The sequence below is a fragment of the Apteryx rowi genome, unplaced genomic scaffold (genome assembly GCF_003343035.1).
Source record: "Apteryx rowi isolate R43461 unplaced genomic scaffold, aptRow1 scaffold_69, whole genome shotgun sequence".
Lineage (NCBI taxonomy): Eukaryota > Metazoa > Chordata > Aves > Apterygiformes > Apterygidae > Apteryx > Apteryx rowi.
Window position 1 is genome coordinate 580,560 of NW_020450971.1, and position 15,616 is coordinate 596,175.

Here is a 15,616-nt window from a genome sequence, read left to right on the forward strand (position 1 = left end):
TAGGTGGTGCAAGACATGGGTGTTTAATATTGTAAAGATTTAGAATCAATGAAAGATTTTGTGGCTAACCCATCCTCAGCTCTCCAGCCCAGATATGCACTTTAGCTTTCAGTTTTCACATAACAGATTCACCCTTTCAGATTTTCCCCCCCCCCAGTATGTGTGTAGGCACAGATACAGGGGAAAGGCATGATTCAGAGAATACAAAGTGGAGAGCCAGGCTCAGATTCAGATTTACCACACTTTTTTTCATATGTATAATTTGATGCAGCAAGAAAAAAAAAAAGATGCTTTGACAAGCACCAACTCCCATCCACCAAGTCAGAGAGATTCCCCTAACTCGTAGGGCTTTTGTTGTTCCTATGTTTAATAGAAATGCACACACACAAAAAAAAAATCACTAAAAATAGACGGTAATGTCAAGTCATATTGCTGTCAAACACTGTCCAACTGGCTCTTCGTAAACATAGCTAATATAGCTCATGCACACACAACCCATAACAGTCACATTCTAGTATTCCTACTTGTCCATGTCAGCATCTCCTGGCTCACCAGGATGAGGACTTGGTATGCCAGGACTATCTCACTGCTTAGGAAATAAGGGCCTTTGGCTCCTTCCATTTACTCTGATCTTTTCTACACTGAAAAGTGTAGAGAGACCAGTGTTATCCTGACTGCTTTACCCGTTAAGTGAATTTTGCCTCAACATGAAGAGCTCTCAAATGAAAATCTGGCATGACCTTCAGTCAACCCCCCGACAAGTAGCATGGAAGAAGAAATGCAGCCATTATACATCTGCTTGCCAAAGCTGCCCTAGATTTTAGGAGAAAGAAAGCCCACTTTCCAAAGCTCTAGGATCCAAAATCCCTGGTAGCAAAAATTTATTTTCATGACTGAAGACAAGGAGAAATTTATAAATGTATTCTAGCAACCTACCAATAAAATAGTAAATATTCCACCCCTGTGATTTGTATGATCACCTGGGAGCAGAACATCCGAAAAGGCTCTGCCATGTGCCACTATGACAACCAGAAGTATGAGACCATGTGCACATCACCTGTCCTTGCTTCTTCCCAACCCCACATATGCCAGGAAGTCTCTTCTGAAGGTCCGCAGTGTATCCAGACATCATCTGAGCAACTAGTGTCCAACGTTAAAAGGAGAAAAAATAAAGAAGATTGCGGTGGTAAGCAGCACACTCATTTCAAAGCCCACAAAGACATCCACATTGTTAGATTCTCCTAAAAAAAGAAAAAGTAGTTCCAATTCATTTTTTCTCCCCCCAAAGACCATGCGTCTTGGCCAATGTTCAGCGCATGAGCAGACTGTGCTTTGGTCCATCCACTCTCTCCAGCTTCTCAAAGTGTTTTCTGGCATTGCGGATGTTGATCAGTGTAGCTGCAGAAGCTAGGATGGAAAAGGGTAAGGGAAGAGGGAGAAAAAGAAAAGTTAAGAGGGAGGTGAGTAACAAAGTCCTCAGACATTAAGTGCCACCTAAGAACATAGATTATTTTGGTTCCTATCAGCAGCACTGAAGCAAAAAGCCCTGGGTGGCTTGGGTTCATGTTGCCACTCTAACGTCTGCATGATAACTACAGGATGAAATGAGCCTTCTGTTCAGCAGAGATAGAACTGTTTTAGTGCTAATCAATGAAAGTAAAAGTGAAACTTACAGCTTAAATTTGGAAAAATAATATAGTGGGAAGCAGGCTCTCTTCCCCAAGAGGCACAATACTCCTAAGAGTACCAATGTCCTTATCAGCAAGCTCTTTTATATTAACCCCGCTGTTCCCTAGCTGTGCAATATTTAACCCTAAAAGGTCTGGGCTTTGTTTGCTGATCCCGGAGCAACACTGAAGGAGAGTCAGAGTGAACCGCAGCAGCACAGTTCGTTCATGGGGATTGTTACAGAAGTTGCTTCAGCATCTTTTCTGCTGCTCCTTGAGCACAACACTATCACAGCCAATAATTCAGTCCAGGTGGGCAGTTTACACAAGTTTTCCCTTAATTTAGTAAACAGCCTAAGAGGAGGAGGACAGGAGGCATTAACCCTGCATGCCACAAGGCTGTCCTGGACAGTGATTCTCACTTAAGATTCTCAAGTCCTAACAAAAGCAGCTTCAATTACAGTTGTGTAGAGAATTAAATATTCCAACTGTTCATGTGGGAGTTGGCACTACTGGTTGCAATTTATTCTTTAAGAGAAATAGATGCTGCTAGAATTGGAATCTTTGCCCACAAAGACAATTCAGGCAGCAAAAACTCAAATACAATCCATCTCTGCTTCCCCTCCAGAAACTGCTGTGGCTGCCAGATCAGAACAGTCCAAAATAGGTTACCAGACCAGACCTATGAAATCAGGTCACTGTTTCAGTGGTTCCCCACCACTGCTACAACCCTCCACTGGGCAGCAGCAGCAGACAGCTCAGTTGTTAAAGGTACACAGCTCATCTTCCTTTTGCTAGGTAAGTCTCTTCCTTCACCCTTAGCTCAGACAGGGCAAACTGGCAGGACAGTAAATCCATTTGTATCTTTGAATTGCATTATTTCTTTATTGCTTGCATCTGGTGTTCATCATTTTTAACAGGAACACATTTTAAACTAGACTTATCCAGCTTTTCATTCCTGTGAACAAAAGCAGGCCAGAGGCTTATATTTGCTTCAACTTACGTATTGAAGGGTCTGACATAACCACCATCACATATGTATTCGATGTAAAGATGTCAATGAAAGCAGCAAAGTTAGAGTTCCTGACCTCCATGCTCTGGAAAGAAGCAGCCAGCTTACTAAAGGGGGGGGAGGGGGGAGGAGAAAAGAAAAGAAAAGAAAAAAGTGTGAGTGAACTTTTTCCATAACCTTGCTTCCCCTCTGCAGCCCAACATTTCATTATTCATTTGAGGTGTTGTTAACGAAGAGGTGTTGCTTGCCAGGTGGGGACAACCACCACATGAGACTTTTTTTTTTTTTTTTAAAAAAAACAAACTCCTTAGCTTTAGGCTTAATTGATCTGATGAGAACAATATAAAGCGATCTGAGTTTTGAACGACCAAGGTTGTTACTCAAGTCATACACCTCATTGCCTGTTTGAGCCTGCTGTGCCCAAGCAGTCATTGTCACTTGTCCAGCAGGAGATGTAACAGCCCCCACAGTCATTTGGAAGGGCAGYTTTACACTCTGCAGATAACCAGCAGAAGAAAGCATGAAGCTGAAAAATCTGGAGACAGCCTTATCAACCGTGCAGCCACTTCTCCTCCATCCCACTTGGGGTCTAAACACTTCCAGGTACTATTGACAGGCTGTTGAACCTGAAGGCTGTTCAAAGGACAAGTTACTCTGAAGTAAACTTTCTATTTTCCTTTGAAAATAGTGGTAAAGAGTATTTGCAAGCCCCTTCCTCCCAGACCAACAGGGTCAGAAGCAAAGCTCTTAATCTGAATTTAGAGAGCACTTAACCATCACCAAGTTATCAGTTCAGTCCCAGAACTTCCCTACCTTGCCCAGGAGAATAAGGCCTAGAGGGAAACAGTTGTTTCAAAACAAACCTCTTTCAACGAGCAGCAAAGAAGGAAACTATGAAAGATACACGACACTCGTGTTTAAACATGGTGCTTTCTAGACAGCAATTTAACTAAGGCACCTCCCTAGCTTGCTGAGGAGCCACAGAACTTTTATTCATTCTGAAGCAAGAAAGTTTGTCAAATGAAAGCAAAATACATTTGGTATCTGCTCAGGTATCTTTCCCAACTAACGACTAAACCAGCTCACCTGCAACTCAATTTGAATTGTTTAATAATGTTGCTGATTTTCTCAAATCTGTGGATATCCCGCTGTTCCTTGCACTGATAGTGAGAAATGACCTGGAAGAGAGAACGAGAGAGACTGCAGTGTTAGTAACTTATTTCAGCACCGGTTTCTCAGGCTTGATAGCAATTATGGGAAATGGGTGGTGACCAGCACAGGAATTCCCTTTGCCTTTCGCTGACTGAACCCGGGAAACTATTTACAACAATACTTATGGTCATTTCACGGTAAAACAAGATTCAGTAACACAATCACTGCAAAGCCTTTCACAAGCATGAACACATGTAAGCACATGAGATACAGAAGAGGCACTCTGCTTCATTTGAGGACTGAATACCCCAACTTACCAGCAATTTAAGCCTCAATTCAAAGAACAAGAAAAGCACAATGGAGGGGGATAATTTAAGAGCATCACTTCAGGTGGGGGGGAAAACAGATACTTGACAACTGCTAGAATAGATTTTTCTTGCCAAGTCTATCATGCTGCAGATTCCCAAGGACAGAAACCTGAGAAATTTGTCATTATGCAACACGAAGGATGCACAAGCAGGGCTCTCGGAAAACCAGAGCAAGCTGTTCGTCTTTCTGACTAAGAACAGCAGAGCCGACGAAGCCTGGTTTCCCAGGGAGCTCTCTTTCCATCAGTTAACTGAGTCAGACCAAGACTGTGCTAAGCCGTCTGCAAACAGATCCGTTCCCCTCCTTGTCATCTGGCAGCAACATGCAGGCCTTGGTACCCCACTGCAAAAATTCAAAGGATCAAAAAGTATTATTAGGAACGCTTGCAAAAAAAGATCCATACCCATCTCTCCCCTCTCCCTGACCGTTTTCATGAGGCTGGTACCCTACAGACCTTCACTCTTCAGCCAAATTTGCCAATGGGCCAAGAACTGTGTTTACTGTACAAGAGGAACTGCACACAAACAAGTAATTGCATCATCTTTGGTCCCACAGAAAACCCCCAAAAAGTATTCGTAATCATGAAACCATCCATTACCAAAAGTGTCACACACCCTTGCGCAAGAACATCAAAATCTTCGTTTTCTACCTATGGAATCATATTTAACAGGCTTGCAGTAACTAACAATCTCTCGTGCACCTTAAAAAGTTATCTATTTCCTAGTTTTAAGCCTGCCCAATTATTCATAGAAGTACAATATGAGCCAGATTCAAGGATTACATTCATACCAAAGCCTTCACTGTATGCAAGTTCGTTCCTTAACTCCTCAGATGTCTTATTCTGCAGCTATATTCAAATCACAGTAACAGGAAAAAGCTATTTCACTTCAGGAGAAAGGAGTCCTTGGGGAAGTTTAAATACATAAAAAAAGATAATGAGAAGGAGAAAAGTCTTTTTAAAGTCAACACTACGCTGAAAATAAGTACGGATTTCTTGTAGCAAAGATTATTCCTTCCCAGTGATAAATACAATTATAATTATTGTTTAATAGTTCCACCTTGGTGGTATACATCAGGTACAAAAGGTCAAAAAAGTAGAGCCTGCCAGAAATGACAGGTGCCTACTTCTGATATCTTAAGTGAGAGAAGTAATGGCTCCCTCCTTACACACTCGCCATTTCAGAGTCAGGTATTTGTTTGCTAAGGAGAAAGTTCAAAAAAAATTCAAAACCTTTTCTTCATTTCAGGAAGAGTTTTGGTATAGAGTCTGAAGAGACCAATCTAGAAACTGAGAGTATGGACAGACAAGCCACAACAGTGGTTTTAACACATTTTCCTCTGCAGACGCAACGGATTGGAGGCATAGTTACCACACAGCTAGTAACTTTGGAAGCCATAGCAGTCCAATAGCTTGCAATCCCCTGTCCATACTCCAGGTTTGTAGAGCATCAGACCCTTGACAAAAAAAGGGAATCAAGACCAGTTAAAATGCCAGTCCATGAGGAACTGAAAAGATTTTTCAAGCTAAAAAAGGTTCTTGCCACGTACAGAAAGGAATTCTCAAAAAAGTCCAATGGCCAACATGAGAATGGAGATATGAAACCCTCCTGCAGCCCTCAGCTCAAATGCTACAAGTGGAAATTTTGGGAAAGTTGCATGAGCTATGGAGTCACATCGACTACTTTCAGTATCACAAGGCCTGGATCAAAATGTTCTGCCATGTGGTGCTGGCACCTCTCTTTGGGCTACTGCCATAACAGCACTTTCCATCCAGGGAACGCCATCCTAGGCTGGGCAGAAGAACACGAAGGGCAGAACAGCTGTATTCACCAGGAAAGTGGCTCTCTCAAACAGAAGCACTTCATCTGCCTCGATGATCTGAGCAAAGTTCCTCAGGTTCATTTCCAGCTGCTGGACATTGGGGATCAGCTGATAGACTATACTGGACCAAGCCTGTCAATTAAGAAAGACACAACATAAAGGCTGTATTAGCGCTTTTGCCTCATCCTCTTGCTACGCTAAGTGCTCAAGAACTGCCTACTTGCAGCTGCTGGGTTTTTTTTTTTTTCTTTTTTAAGCCTAGGCAAGACTGAGAAGCTTCTCCCACATCAGCATCCAGATCTCTCTACTATGGTAGGGATATTCAGTGGTATCCCAGACCTGTTTTCCTGGGACAAACTCTTAACTAGGTCAAATTTTCTCCACAGCAGTCACACAGGAACTAGACTATTATAAAACAGACTTAAATCCATTCTCATTTTGAGCTGGCAATGTTTCTATCTACTGCTTTCAGGTAAACCCACTCAAGTTTTCAAAGTTTCTTAATCTTGAGCAAGGTCATTGAGCAGACAGATACCTGACAGCTCATAACAGATCCAAACAGAAAGCTCTAAACTACTACACTGAGTCAGGAACTACCAACCCAGGAGGAACTGGACATGCTATAACAGGCATCTGTCCTCATTCAGACTTGGGTTCTCCATCTGCAGTGGCTTCATCTCACTGCCTACCTACTGATCCAGGTCTGCACCATGCTTCACCCCAGGTGTCACGGTGGGCATATGTTTCATATTTACCAAGTATTTGATATTTACCAAAAAACCCTACCATCCTGCCTGCAAAATTAGACCCATCTCAATGGTACGAGCTCTGAAGAGCTCTGGCAGGGTGGTATCTAGAATAGCACAAGTCTGCCTCAATATAAGAAGCCCAAATAAAGTAACCAGCATAACTGAGCAACTTGAGGGATTCCTGTAAGAAGACAAGGTGTGCCACTGCTTTTAAAGGTCGCTAGTCACCTAGAGGGAGTAGGTAGGTGCTCTGGAAAGAGCAACACCTGGCACACATTCTGTGTACCAGCTTCCTTCAAACTCTTCATATAGTGAAGGCAGGGGAATTTGCTACACTTCTGGCTGGATTTTCCAAGATGGTGAACACCATTATCTGAAGTCTCACTGATATCAGCAGAAAGAGCCAGATGGTCATCACCTTCAGACAGCAAGCAACCTAACCATTACGCTACTACCGCTGCTTATTAGCATTAGCTGGCAATTTGATGATCCCTTTTTCTCAGTGTAGCCCAGGCAGCACTCATCACTCCGGCACCAGAAAGATCTGACTTAGCAGTCCGGAATGACAGAGAGTAAGAAAAATTCCTGACAGCAAGCAAATCCCCAGGACATTAAATGCTTAAGTGCTTTAACAAAGTTGTAGAAAAAAAAAAAACAGGAAGCAAATCTATGCTGGCTAGACATGACTAAAAGATGCAGAAGCTCTTTCCAAAGTGGCTAGGCAGGGTGTCTAGACAGCGCTAACCAGTGACACCATTAACCATGACACTAACATGTTGACAGATTTTCTTTCTTTTAAAGAAAACAAGATTTCTGGATGCCCTTAAGAACAGGGAGCCTCCAAAAGTAGTTTCACTGCAGAGCTAGAAAGGATCAGTCACTAATAAGCCTGCAGCAACTAACCACACGCCAGGTATAGGAAGGACACTGTACAGACCTTGTAAAGTGTTTCATCCCAGATGGAAGTTCTAAAACAAGCACATTCCAAGGGGCGAGAAAGGCGCCTTAAGTCTTCTTCCCGCTCCTTAAAAATCTGGTAGAGGAAAAAAAAAATTAACAGCTGAATATAAATATTTATGCCTTTGGTGCATTATTGTATTGTGTTTATAGCAGAAACCATGCATTTCAAAAAAATAAATAAATAAAATAAAACCACACAGGCACATACAGCACTGGAGAACAGACAGCAGCAGCGACTGCTGGCTAGGACAGACTGTCAGAAACCCACCCCGCAAAGAAGTAGTAGGGGCAAGCAAACCATGGCTTGTCTTGCAATAGAGCTGACAGGAACTCAGATCTGAAATAACAACGGGTGTTACGGAGTGGGAATGGGGACAGGAAGGAGGAGTTTCACAGAGGACCTGAACCATGGCAAGTATTTAAATGTAATATATAATCACAACGCAGGAACTCTGGAGTCCCTGGTCGCAGGCAAAAAAAACTGTCAGCGAGAACAAGATGGGAGGAAAGCACTAGAGAAGTTCATCAATATGAACTGCAATAATAAAGGTGCTGTAAGACACGTACTTTGATACAGCCTTCTCACATCAAACTCTGCCCTTGGAAGTCACAGTCTTAAATAAAAAAAAGCGAAGACAGCACGTGCCCCTACAGAACTGGTAAAAGAGCAGCCAGCCAGCCAGCAACGTGCCCTCTGCTGGGGAAGATGCGATCACTGCTTTCATCACAGCTTAGTGTTTTTAGGAGCATGACAGAACATAAATCCTGTTATGTCTGAAATGCTGCCTAGGCCAACACTTACCATCTGGGGCCTAAAACGCCAAAGTCTTCAGTAGGCTATACAGGGATAGTTGTTTGGCCCAATTCAAGAGTATTTGCTGGCTGTTCTGAGTAGCAGACACCATAAAGCAGATCTTGACGGGTCTGCAGTGATATGTGCTGAAAGTATGTGCAGAGCAAGGCAGCTCTTCTGTCTACCTCTCATTTCAGGACCTCACTAGAATCTACACAAGTGAACTGCAGAAAACCAACATCTGCTTACTAATCCCCAAAATACCAAAGCTAGAAAGTGCAAGGTTTTACTTAATTTGGAGCTTCAAGGAGATTTCAACCCCTTTTTACAGGTTGGAGGGAAAAAGAGATGGAAAAAAAGGAAAAGGTCCTCCAATCAGCCCTACAAGGAAGCTCTGATCTATTTTCCACTGAGCTGGAGGGCAGAACCAAAAGAGAAAGTGAGGATCACCATACTCAGAGCGCACGAGTGATCTGCAGCCAAACTGCCACATGGAATAAGTCTATGCAAGGAGGCCAGGTTGTGATCTCAGATGTGGGATCCCCTTTCTTTGCAAGGTCTCCTTTGCAGCTGCCCAGACCCATACTCACCAGGAACCGGAAGAAAAGTTGACTATTTGAATTCTTACTTCAGTCAAAAGACTTCAGCCTAAAGGGGCCTCCAGATTTGCTCCAAATCAGGAAGGGGCCCATCAGCCAGGGATGTCCTTGTCAAGCAAAGGTATCTAACCTACAGTGTCTAACTCACAAAATTAATTTCTCCTTTGGTATCAGGAGCTGGTTGCTTTTCAAAGCTGAAAAATGAGTTTGGTAGAAATTCAGCATCCACCAGTCTCCCTCCAAACCTTTCAAAGGCTCTGAAAAGAGCCTAAAACACCAAATGCTGCCAAAAGATTGATTCCCCAGCCACTTTGCAGGATTTGCACTGAGCTCCTGGGGCTGGGAAGTGTTAAATTAAGAGGTGATCTCTGGGCGAGTAGGCCAAATAGAATGCCCTGTGACAGAAACCAGAGGAATCAACTGATGCAAGCCCCTTTCTAGTAAACTGGGAAAGTTTCACTGTTTTTTTTGGTTACACTTTATAACAGGACCCATGCTAGACTGAAAGCACCAGCTAAAAAGAAATCAATTCTCACTGTCAGAGTCCTTGAAGACACCCAAATGGCAAGATGCCAGTTTGTTTGCTGGATTTCTTGCAGTTCTACCTTCTTTCCCTACCCTCTGCAGCCAAGGTCTGGCGAAAATGTTAGAACTGATGCTACCAAAGATAAGGCTAAGACTAGTTACTAAAAATCATTAGTTCTGTTCTCCACTAGATTATATGCAGATGAACAACAACATACAGTTTACAAAAGGCAGAAAAAAAAACCCTCAGGCTTTGAGGATTTCTGAATATCTGAGAAACCCTTCTAGGAAGGGTGCTGACAGGGCTGTCCTTGAAGCATGAAATAGCAATGCTTTAGCACAGTCATAAGATGCTCTACTTCTTTGAAAGAATTTCTATGGCAACTATCAGCTTCTCACCAAATCCCGCTGATCCTCCTGCACCAAGTCCATCTTGTGCACGAGACAGAAGATCTTTGCATCAGGAGAGTTCTGAAGAATTGCCTCCAAGCATGACTGGTAGTAGTGCATGTCCTTCTCCAGTTCACGGCTCTCTACATCGAAGACGTATATGAGGACTTCTACATTGCGGAAGATGTTGTCTCGCTGACTGGTGAAGTAGTTCTCCATGAAGGTGTCCTGCCTGAGAAGGGGCAGAGCAGCAAAGCAGAGAGACTTCCATTAGAGCAACCAGGCCTTGTTTAGTATCGTCAGGAAAGAGTGTTCTGTGTAAAACACCTCACGTTAGAAAGGCAAAGAGAAGGTTTACATTCTTAGCTAAAGTCCCCATCACACAAGACTAGGAAAGAGCTCCACAGATGGCTAAATTCTCCATGACATAAGGCTCCCAAGGCATTTCAAACTAAGCAAAGTCAGATGCTCCTGAAGATGAGGGGTACTCTCTGCCTCTCCATCTCTCACAGGAAGCTTTTACACATCAGAGCAGGCTGCTCCGGGCTAGCTTGGGCAGCGTCCTATGCAAATGAAGCTACAGAGCTTCTTGACGCATATTGGTTTTTGGGAAATTGCATACAAAAAAGCCACAGCAGCAGTAGATAAAATATGTCCAAAATCATCATTGTATCTTGCTATTACAGGACCTGCATCTACTTTAACTAACTTTTACCGAAAGTGGCTCAGGCAAAGGACGTGGACTTTAGATCTGAGGCAGATTAGCAAGTAAGTCTGACAGCTCTGCTGAGGCTCTGCCAGCGGGAGGGTCTGTTCCTTGAAAAGCTGCTTGCTAGGAACCATAGGATCACCAGTCTCTGACATCACTTCTCAGCACACACCCCATCTGAATCAAGCTGGTGACAGTTCTGAAATGTGTGTCACCACCAGCCACCCCAAGAGAAAGTCCAGGCGACAGGCTCAGACATTTTGCCAACAGGAAAAAGCAGCCAGCACGGAAAGGGTGGGCCTATCTTTCCACATCAAAGGAGCAGTGCATAACTCAAAAGACAGCAGTAATCAGGTCAACCTCTCCCACCCACCTCCACACGAGTCTAAGATGTGGTAGTCACTTTCTCCAGAGTTGTCTCACCAGTTTTACAGTTTAACGCGTAAAGCTTGTTCTATTCCTTTAATACACAACAAGCATACTAGTCTCGTAAAGGCAGAAGGATCCCTGTACTACATCTCCATCTTGGCCACCAGAGCTAACCCCCAAAGGTTACAAAAGTAAGAAAATAGACAGTACCTACCCTCCACAGTCCCACAGGTTTAACACCAGGTTTCCTAGAAATCTAACATGGGAGTGTTCCACATCAACTGCAAAGAGACAACAGGAGTTTACTAAACTGTGCCGCTCACCAGACACACCCAGAGCAGCTTCAGATCAGACTGCTGCCTCCTCAGGCAGCCAGAAACATCACTCTTCACAACACGGCCTACAATTTATAAAATTCCATCTAAACAACACCACTGGATGTAAATCTGAAGCTGGACACACTATGGATAAATACAGTTGCCAGAGTAATTCAAGCCTTCCCACTGCTTAACTAGGATATTGTTCTCCTGAGAAATACAGTAGGTGTGTCCCCTTTAACAACATGTTCTCCAATCTTTGTGATATTTTAAGAATGATACTAGTACCAGCACATTCTGCAAGGCCTTAAGCAAGCCTTAAAAATAAATTAGTAATCAGATATAAACTTTTTGAAAAGGCCTAATGTATGACAAAGAGGAAATATCACCAAGGATGGATCAACCTGTGACATTAAGTCCTCACAGGTGTTTCCCAGGGACCACTGTTAGATCCTCATGGATTCAAACCACTGTTTCAGAAGAATCATTTACTACTTTTTCAGATCAGTGGCTTTGGAGAGAAACACAAAAGGCAGAAGGCACTAATTAGGACTAGTGCATCATCCTGCCAAACCACAGGTGTTTATAGTAAGACCACTGTGCCCCCCAGCTGTGTTAGTGATCAGCAGGCTATCAATGGGAAGGCTTCTCCAATGCAAAAGACCATGAGAAGGCTCCGATCACTTCTCCAATAGCAGGTGTAGCAGCAGCAAAGGCTGCTTCCTGATCCAAAAAAGTCTCACCACTCTAATAACCAGAGTTTGAGCCCTGAGACTTTCCAATTTAAGTGAGAGAAATCTTACTTGTGGCACCCAGGCGCCGTGTGTCCCTGGCAATGTAGTTTGCAAAGATAATGGACCTCATGCTGGTCTTCCCAGACCCGCTTTTACCCATCAGCAGCACCTGGAAAGAAAGAGGAAGAAAGAATTAGCTACCATAAAGCACCAAGTCCTCCAGGCCTCCCTTTGGGTTAATATCACAGAATGGTTGAGATTGGAAGGGACCTCTGGAGATCATCTAGTCCAACCCCCCTGCTCAAGCAGGGTCACCTAGAGCACGTTGCACAGGATCGCGTCCAGGCGGGTTTTGAATATCTCCAGAGAAGGAGACTCCACAATCTCTCTGGGCAACCTGCTCCAGTGCTCTGTCACCCTCACAGTGAAAAAGTTTTTCCTCATGTTCAGATGGAAGCGTCTGTGTTTCAGTTTGTGCCCGTTGCCTCACGCCCTGTCACTGGGCACCACTGAAAAGAGTCTGGCTCCATCCTCTCGACACCCTCCCTTCAGATACTTGTACACATTGATAAGATCCCCTCTCAGCCTTCTACGTTACTGTTGAAGCAACTGGAAGACAGGATTTGAATACCTCAGATGACAGTGGCAAAGAGTACCACACCTGGAAACCTAGAAGACAGATGTTCTTAGCTCCTTGCCAAGCGTGGTCACTGGATCACAATTAGAAGGCTAAAAACCTCTTCATCTTGTTTGCATTCCTGAAACTATGCCCCCCTCCTTCCCTGGCCTCCCCCTTTCTGCCCTTCTCTCTCAGGAGCCTCTCCCTGCTGGACACTACATTCCTGCTCCTTTGCTTGACAGCGTAACACCCAAGAGAAAGTTCAGCCAGCCCACAGCCACTATCAAGCATAACCCCTTCTTCCCCAACACACGCTGGGAGAGGGCTCTCCTGCGTTCCCAGCTAGACCGCCAGCACGGGGCGAAGAGCAGGGCCTGCTCCTGAGGCTGCTGGCAGTCTCTCCCTTCCCCCCATCCCTCGCGGCCTGCACGTTTTCCAAAGGCACTGGCACCAAAGGTGAAGGCTTGGTGTTCTTCTGGCAAGAGCAAAGGACTTAAGCAAAACAAAGAACAGTTTTATCTCAAGCCTGTAAGTCTAGACTGAAAACAATCACTTGCCCACTCAGCACCTTCTGCCCTGGTATTCTCCCCCCTGCCACTACTTCTCTTCTAATCTTATTCTTTTCCTTCTTACAACACAGCTTGGTTTCTCTTCCCTGGCAGAAGTGAAATACAAGTCGCACGTTGAGTTTCAAGAGTGTCAGAAGACCAGAAAGAAATTAAAAGCAGATGCGGCAACCCAGTTCAAATATACCGGCCTTTTTATTTTGTAGGGGACACAGATTCAATTCCAGAGGCCTCTTTGCAGATCATCATGCCAAAGACAACTGCTTTAGTTAACAGGTAGCAGAAAACCAAGGAAGAGGGGAGACAATCAATCACACATGGAAAGACTCTATGTGGTGATTTAAAAAGTCTCTGACAGCCAACACAGACTTGCTCACAAAAACAGCTGTTAAACAAGTTCCAGTTACAAAGTCAACTTCAGCCTTTGGCAACAGCTCTGAAAATCTATCATCAAGGATAGTTTTAACAAGAGTGCAGCCGGCCCGAGTCTGCCTGCCCAGCCCATGACTAGTGCCAAATGCTGGCTGGAAAGGCACTCGCTCGACTCCCTGACCTCACTCTGGGATTGCACGGCAACAACTGCTAGAGTCTCAGAGCAAAACAGGAGAGGCAGAATCACACCATCCTGTTCACACGAGTCACTCTTCCACTCGAGAGCTACCGCAACATTTCGCAGGCTGGCAAATTCTTTCCAAAAGAAGCTGACCACACAGTTAAGATACAAATGACAAAGAATCTCCCATTATGCTCAGAAGCGCCGAGGAGAGCAGACCTCAATGATTTTCTAACAAGGACTCTTTTCTCCAAAGAAGTAGGCTGACTAGGTAACACCTACCAGCACTTCTGAAGCACCCCCCTAAAAAGCCACACTGCCTTTTTTTCCCCCTTAGCCACACACAGAGCAGCCCAAAAATAAAATCAGCATCGCCTCTAATTTCATACCACCTGCAGGAAAAGCACATGCAGAAACCCAATACAGCTCCAAGAGACACAGCACAAGGTCAACCTAAAAGCAAACCTAATTCCTAAGTTTTAGGCTGTGTTGGACTTTCAGTGAGGTCAGACACCAGCGCGTGGGGCCAGAAAGGAAATCCAACCCTAGCATAACACAGAGGGACAGTCATACAGTCTTTACACAGCCATTTTGACAGCTCTGAATATGCTTACTGCTGTCATACGCACATCCCCAAGCCTTAATAAATGCACTACTTTTTCACTGTGTGTTAAGTTTCATCCTCCCAGGAGCCCTCAAGAGAATTACAAGCTTCCCGTGCAAGTTTCTGTAACATACCAGAAGGGTCTTGCCACAGGCCAACGAAGTCGATTACAGCATGTCCTCTTCCCTGGCGCTACGCAAGGTATACAGTAAGCGGAGGGTTTTTGCAACATGTACCAGAGGTATTCACATAGCAGTTATCGTGGATGGTTCTGCTGGGCCCAGCTGCTCTTGTTAGCAATAAACTCAAATTTGTTTTTGAGTTCCAGCATTTTAACCAAAGAATATATCTATCAGCTCTGTGAGAGTCTTAAGAGGTAGCTGACAGCTAAAGAACATATCAAGATACAGGTGTAAACACATAACCACATTAGCAAAAGGGGAAGCAAACCTATCTACAAAGGATTCTTATTTCAGTTCTTACCTTTTTCTTCATGGCTGTGCTCGGCATCACCCACCTACGGAGACAAGACCATCTCGTTATGTTGCTCTACTTTTCTCAGTTATAGGCTTCACTTGAACATCCAAATTCCACCCACAGAAGCGTCATGCAAAAGGGGAAGCACTCCCAGAACTGACACAGCTCATCCCAACCTCCACCTCGCAAGACGCTTGACAGCTTCTGTTCCAGACAACACTGCTAAGGGGAAACTTTAAGGAAAGCTTCCTATTACAAGAAAACCCTCTAGCACGCCCGTGATGAACAACATTCCCTTAATTACTCAGCCGAAACAAGCCCAAGCAAGACGGATGCAGCGAGTGCCGAGAGGCAGCGTTAGACACTCACAGTCTTGCCGCGCAACTCCGGTCCCCGCGCAGACGCTCGGGCAGGGCTGATCGCCGCCGCCGGCCCAGCCGGGCGCCCCCGCCACCCCCGCCGCCCCGCCGCGCCTCCTTCCCCAGCCGCTCCAGGAGATGCTCCGCAGCGCAACCCATGACCAGCGAGTCACATGTCCCCAAACGCACTGTCCCCGCCGCCGGCACCTTCCCTTCGCGCCCCGGCCGGAGGCGCGGCGGCCCCCGGGCCGAGCCAGGCCCCGCGCCCCGGC

At 44.8% G+C, this 15,616-nt stretch overlaps 1 protein-coding gene across 4 annotated transcripts in view; it reads right to left on the reverse strand.

The window, feature by feature from the left end:
- LOC112975776 (ras-related GTP-binding protein A) overlaps window positions 1–15,616 on the reverse strand; it is a 16,081-nt gene continuing 465 nt past the window's right edge. The window contains exons 2-11 of one of the 4 annotated variants that reach the window (XM_026086289.1): window positions 14,992–15,025; window positions 12,236–12,335; window positions 11,330–11,396; window positions 10,047–10,269; window positions 7,708–7,803; window positions 6,031–6,153; window positions 4,462–4,542; window positions 3,766–3,857; window positions 2,671–2,786; window positions 1–1,407 (exon numbers count right to left, since the gene is read on the reverse strand). In XM_026086289.1, the coding sequence (XP_025942074.1) occupies window positions 1,310–1,407; window positions 2,671–2,786; window positions 3,766–3,857; window positions 4,462–4,542; window positions 6,031–6,153; window positions 7,708–7,803; window positions 10,047–10,269; window positions 11,330–11,396; window positions 12,236–12,335; window positions 14,992–15,018 (1,023 nt within the window). In that variant the 5' untranslated portion in view covers window positions 15,019–15,025 and the 3' untranslated portion in view covers window positions 1–1,309. Of the gene's footprint in view, window positions 1,408–2,670; window positions 2,787–3,765; window positions 3,858–4,461; window positions 4,543–6,030; window positions 6,154–7,707; window positions 7,804–10,046; window positions 10,270–11,329; window positions 11,397–12,235; window positions 12,336–14,642; window positions 14,881–14,991; window positions 15,305–15,616 lie in introns of those variants that run through there. The other 3 variants (XM_026086288.1, XM_026086290.1, XM_026086287.1) reach the window with 3 other exon arrangements.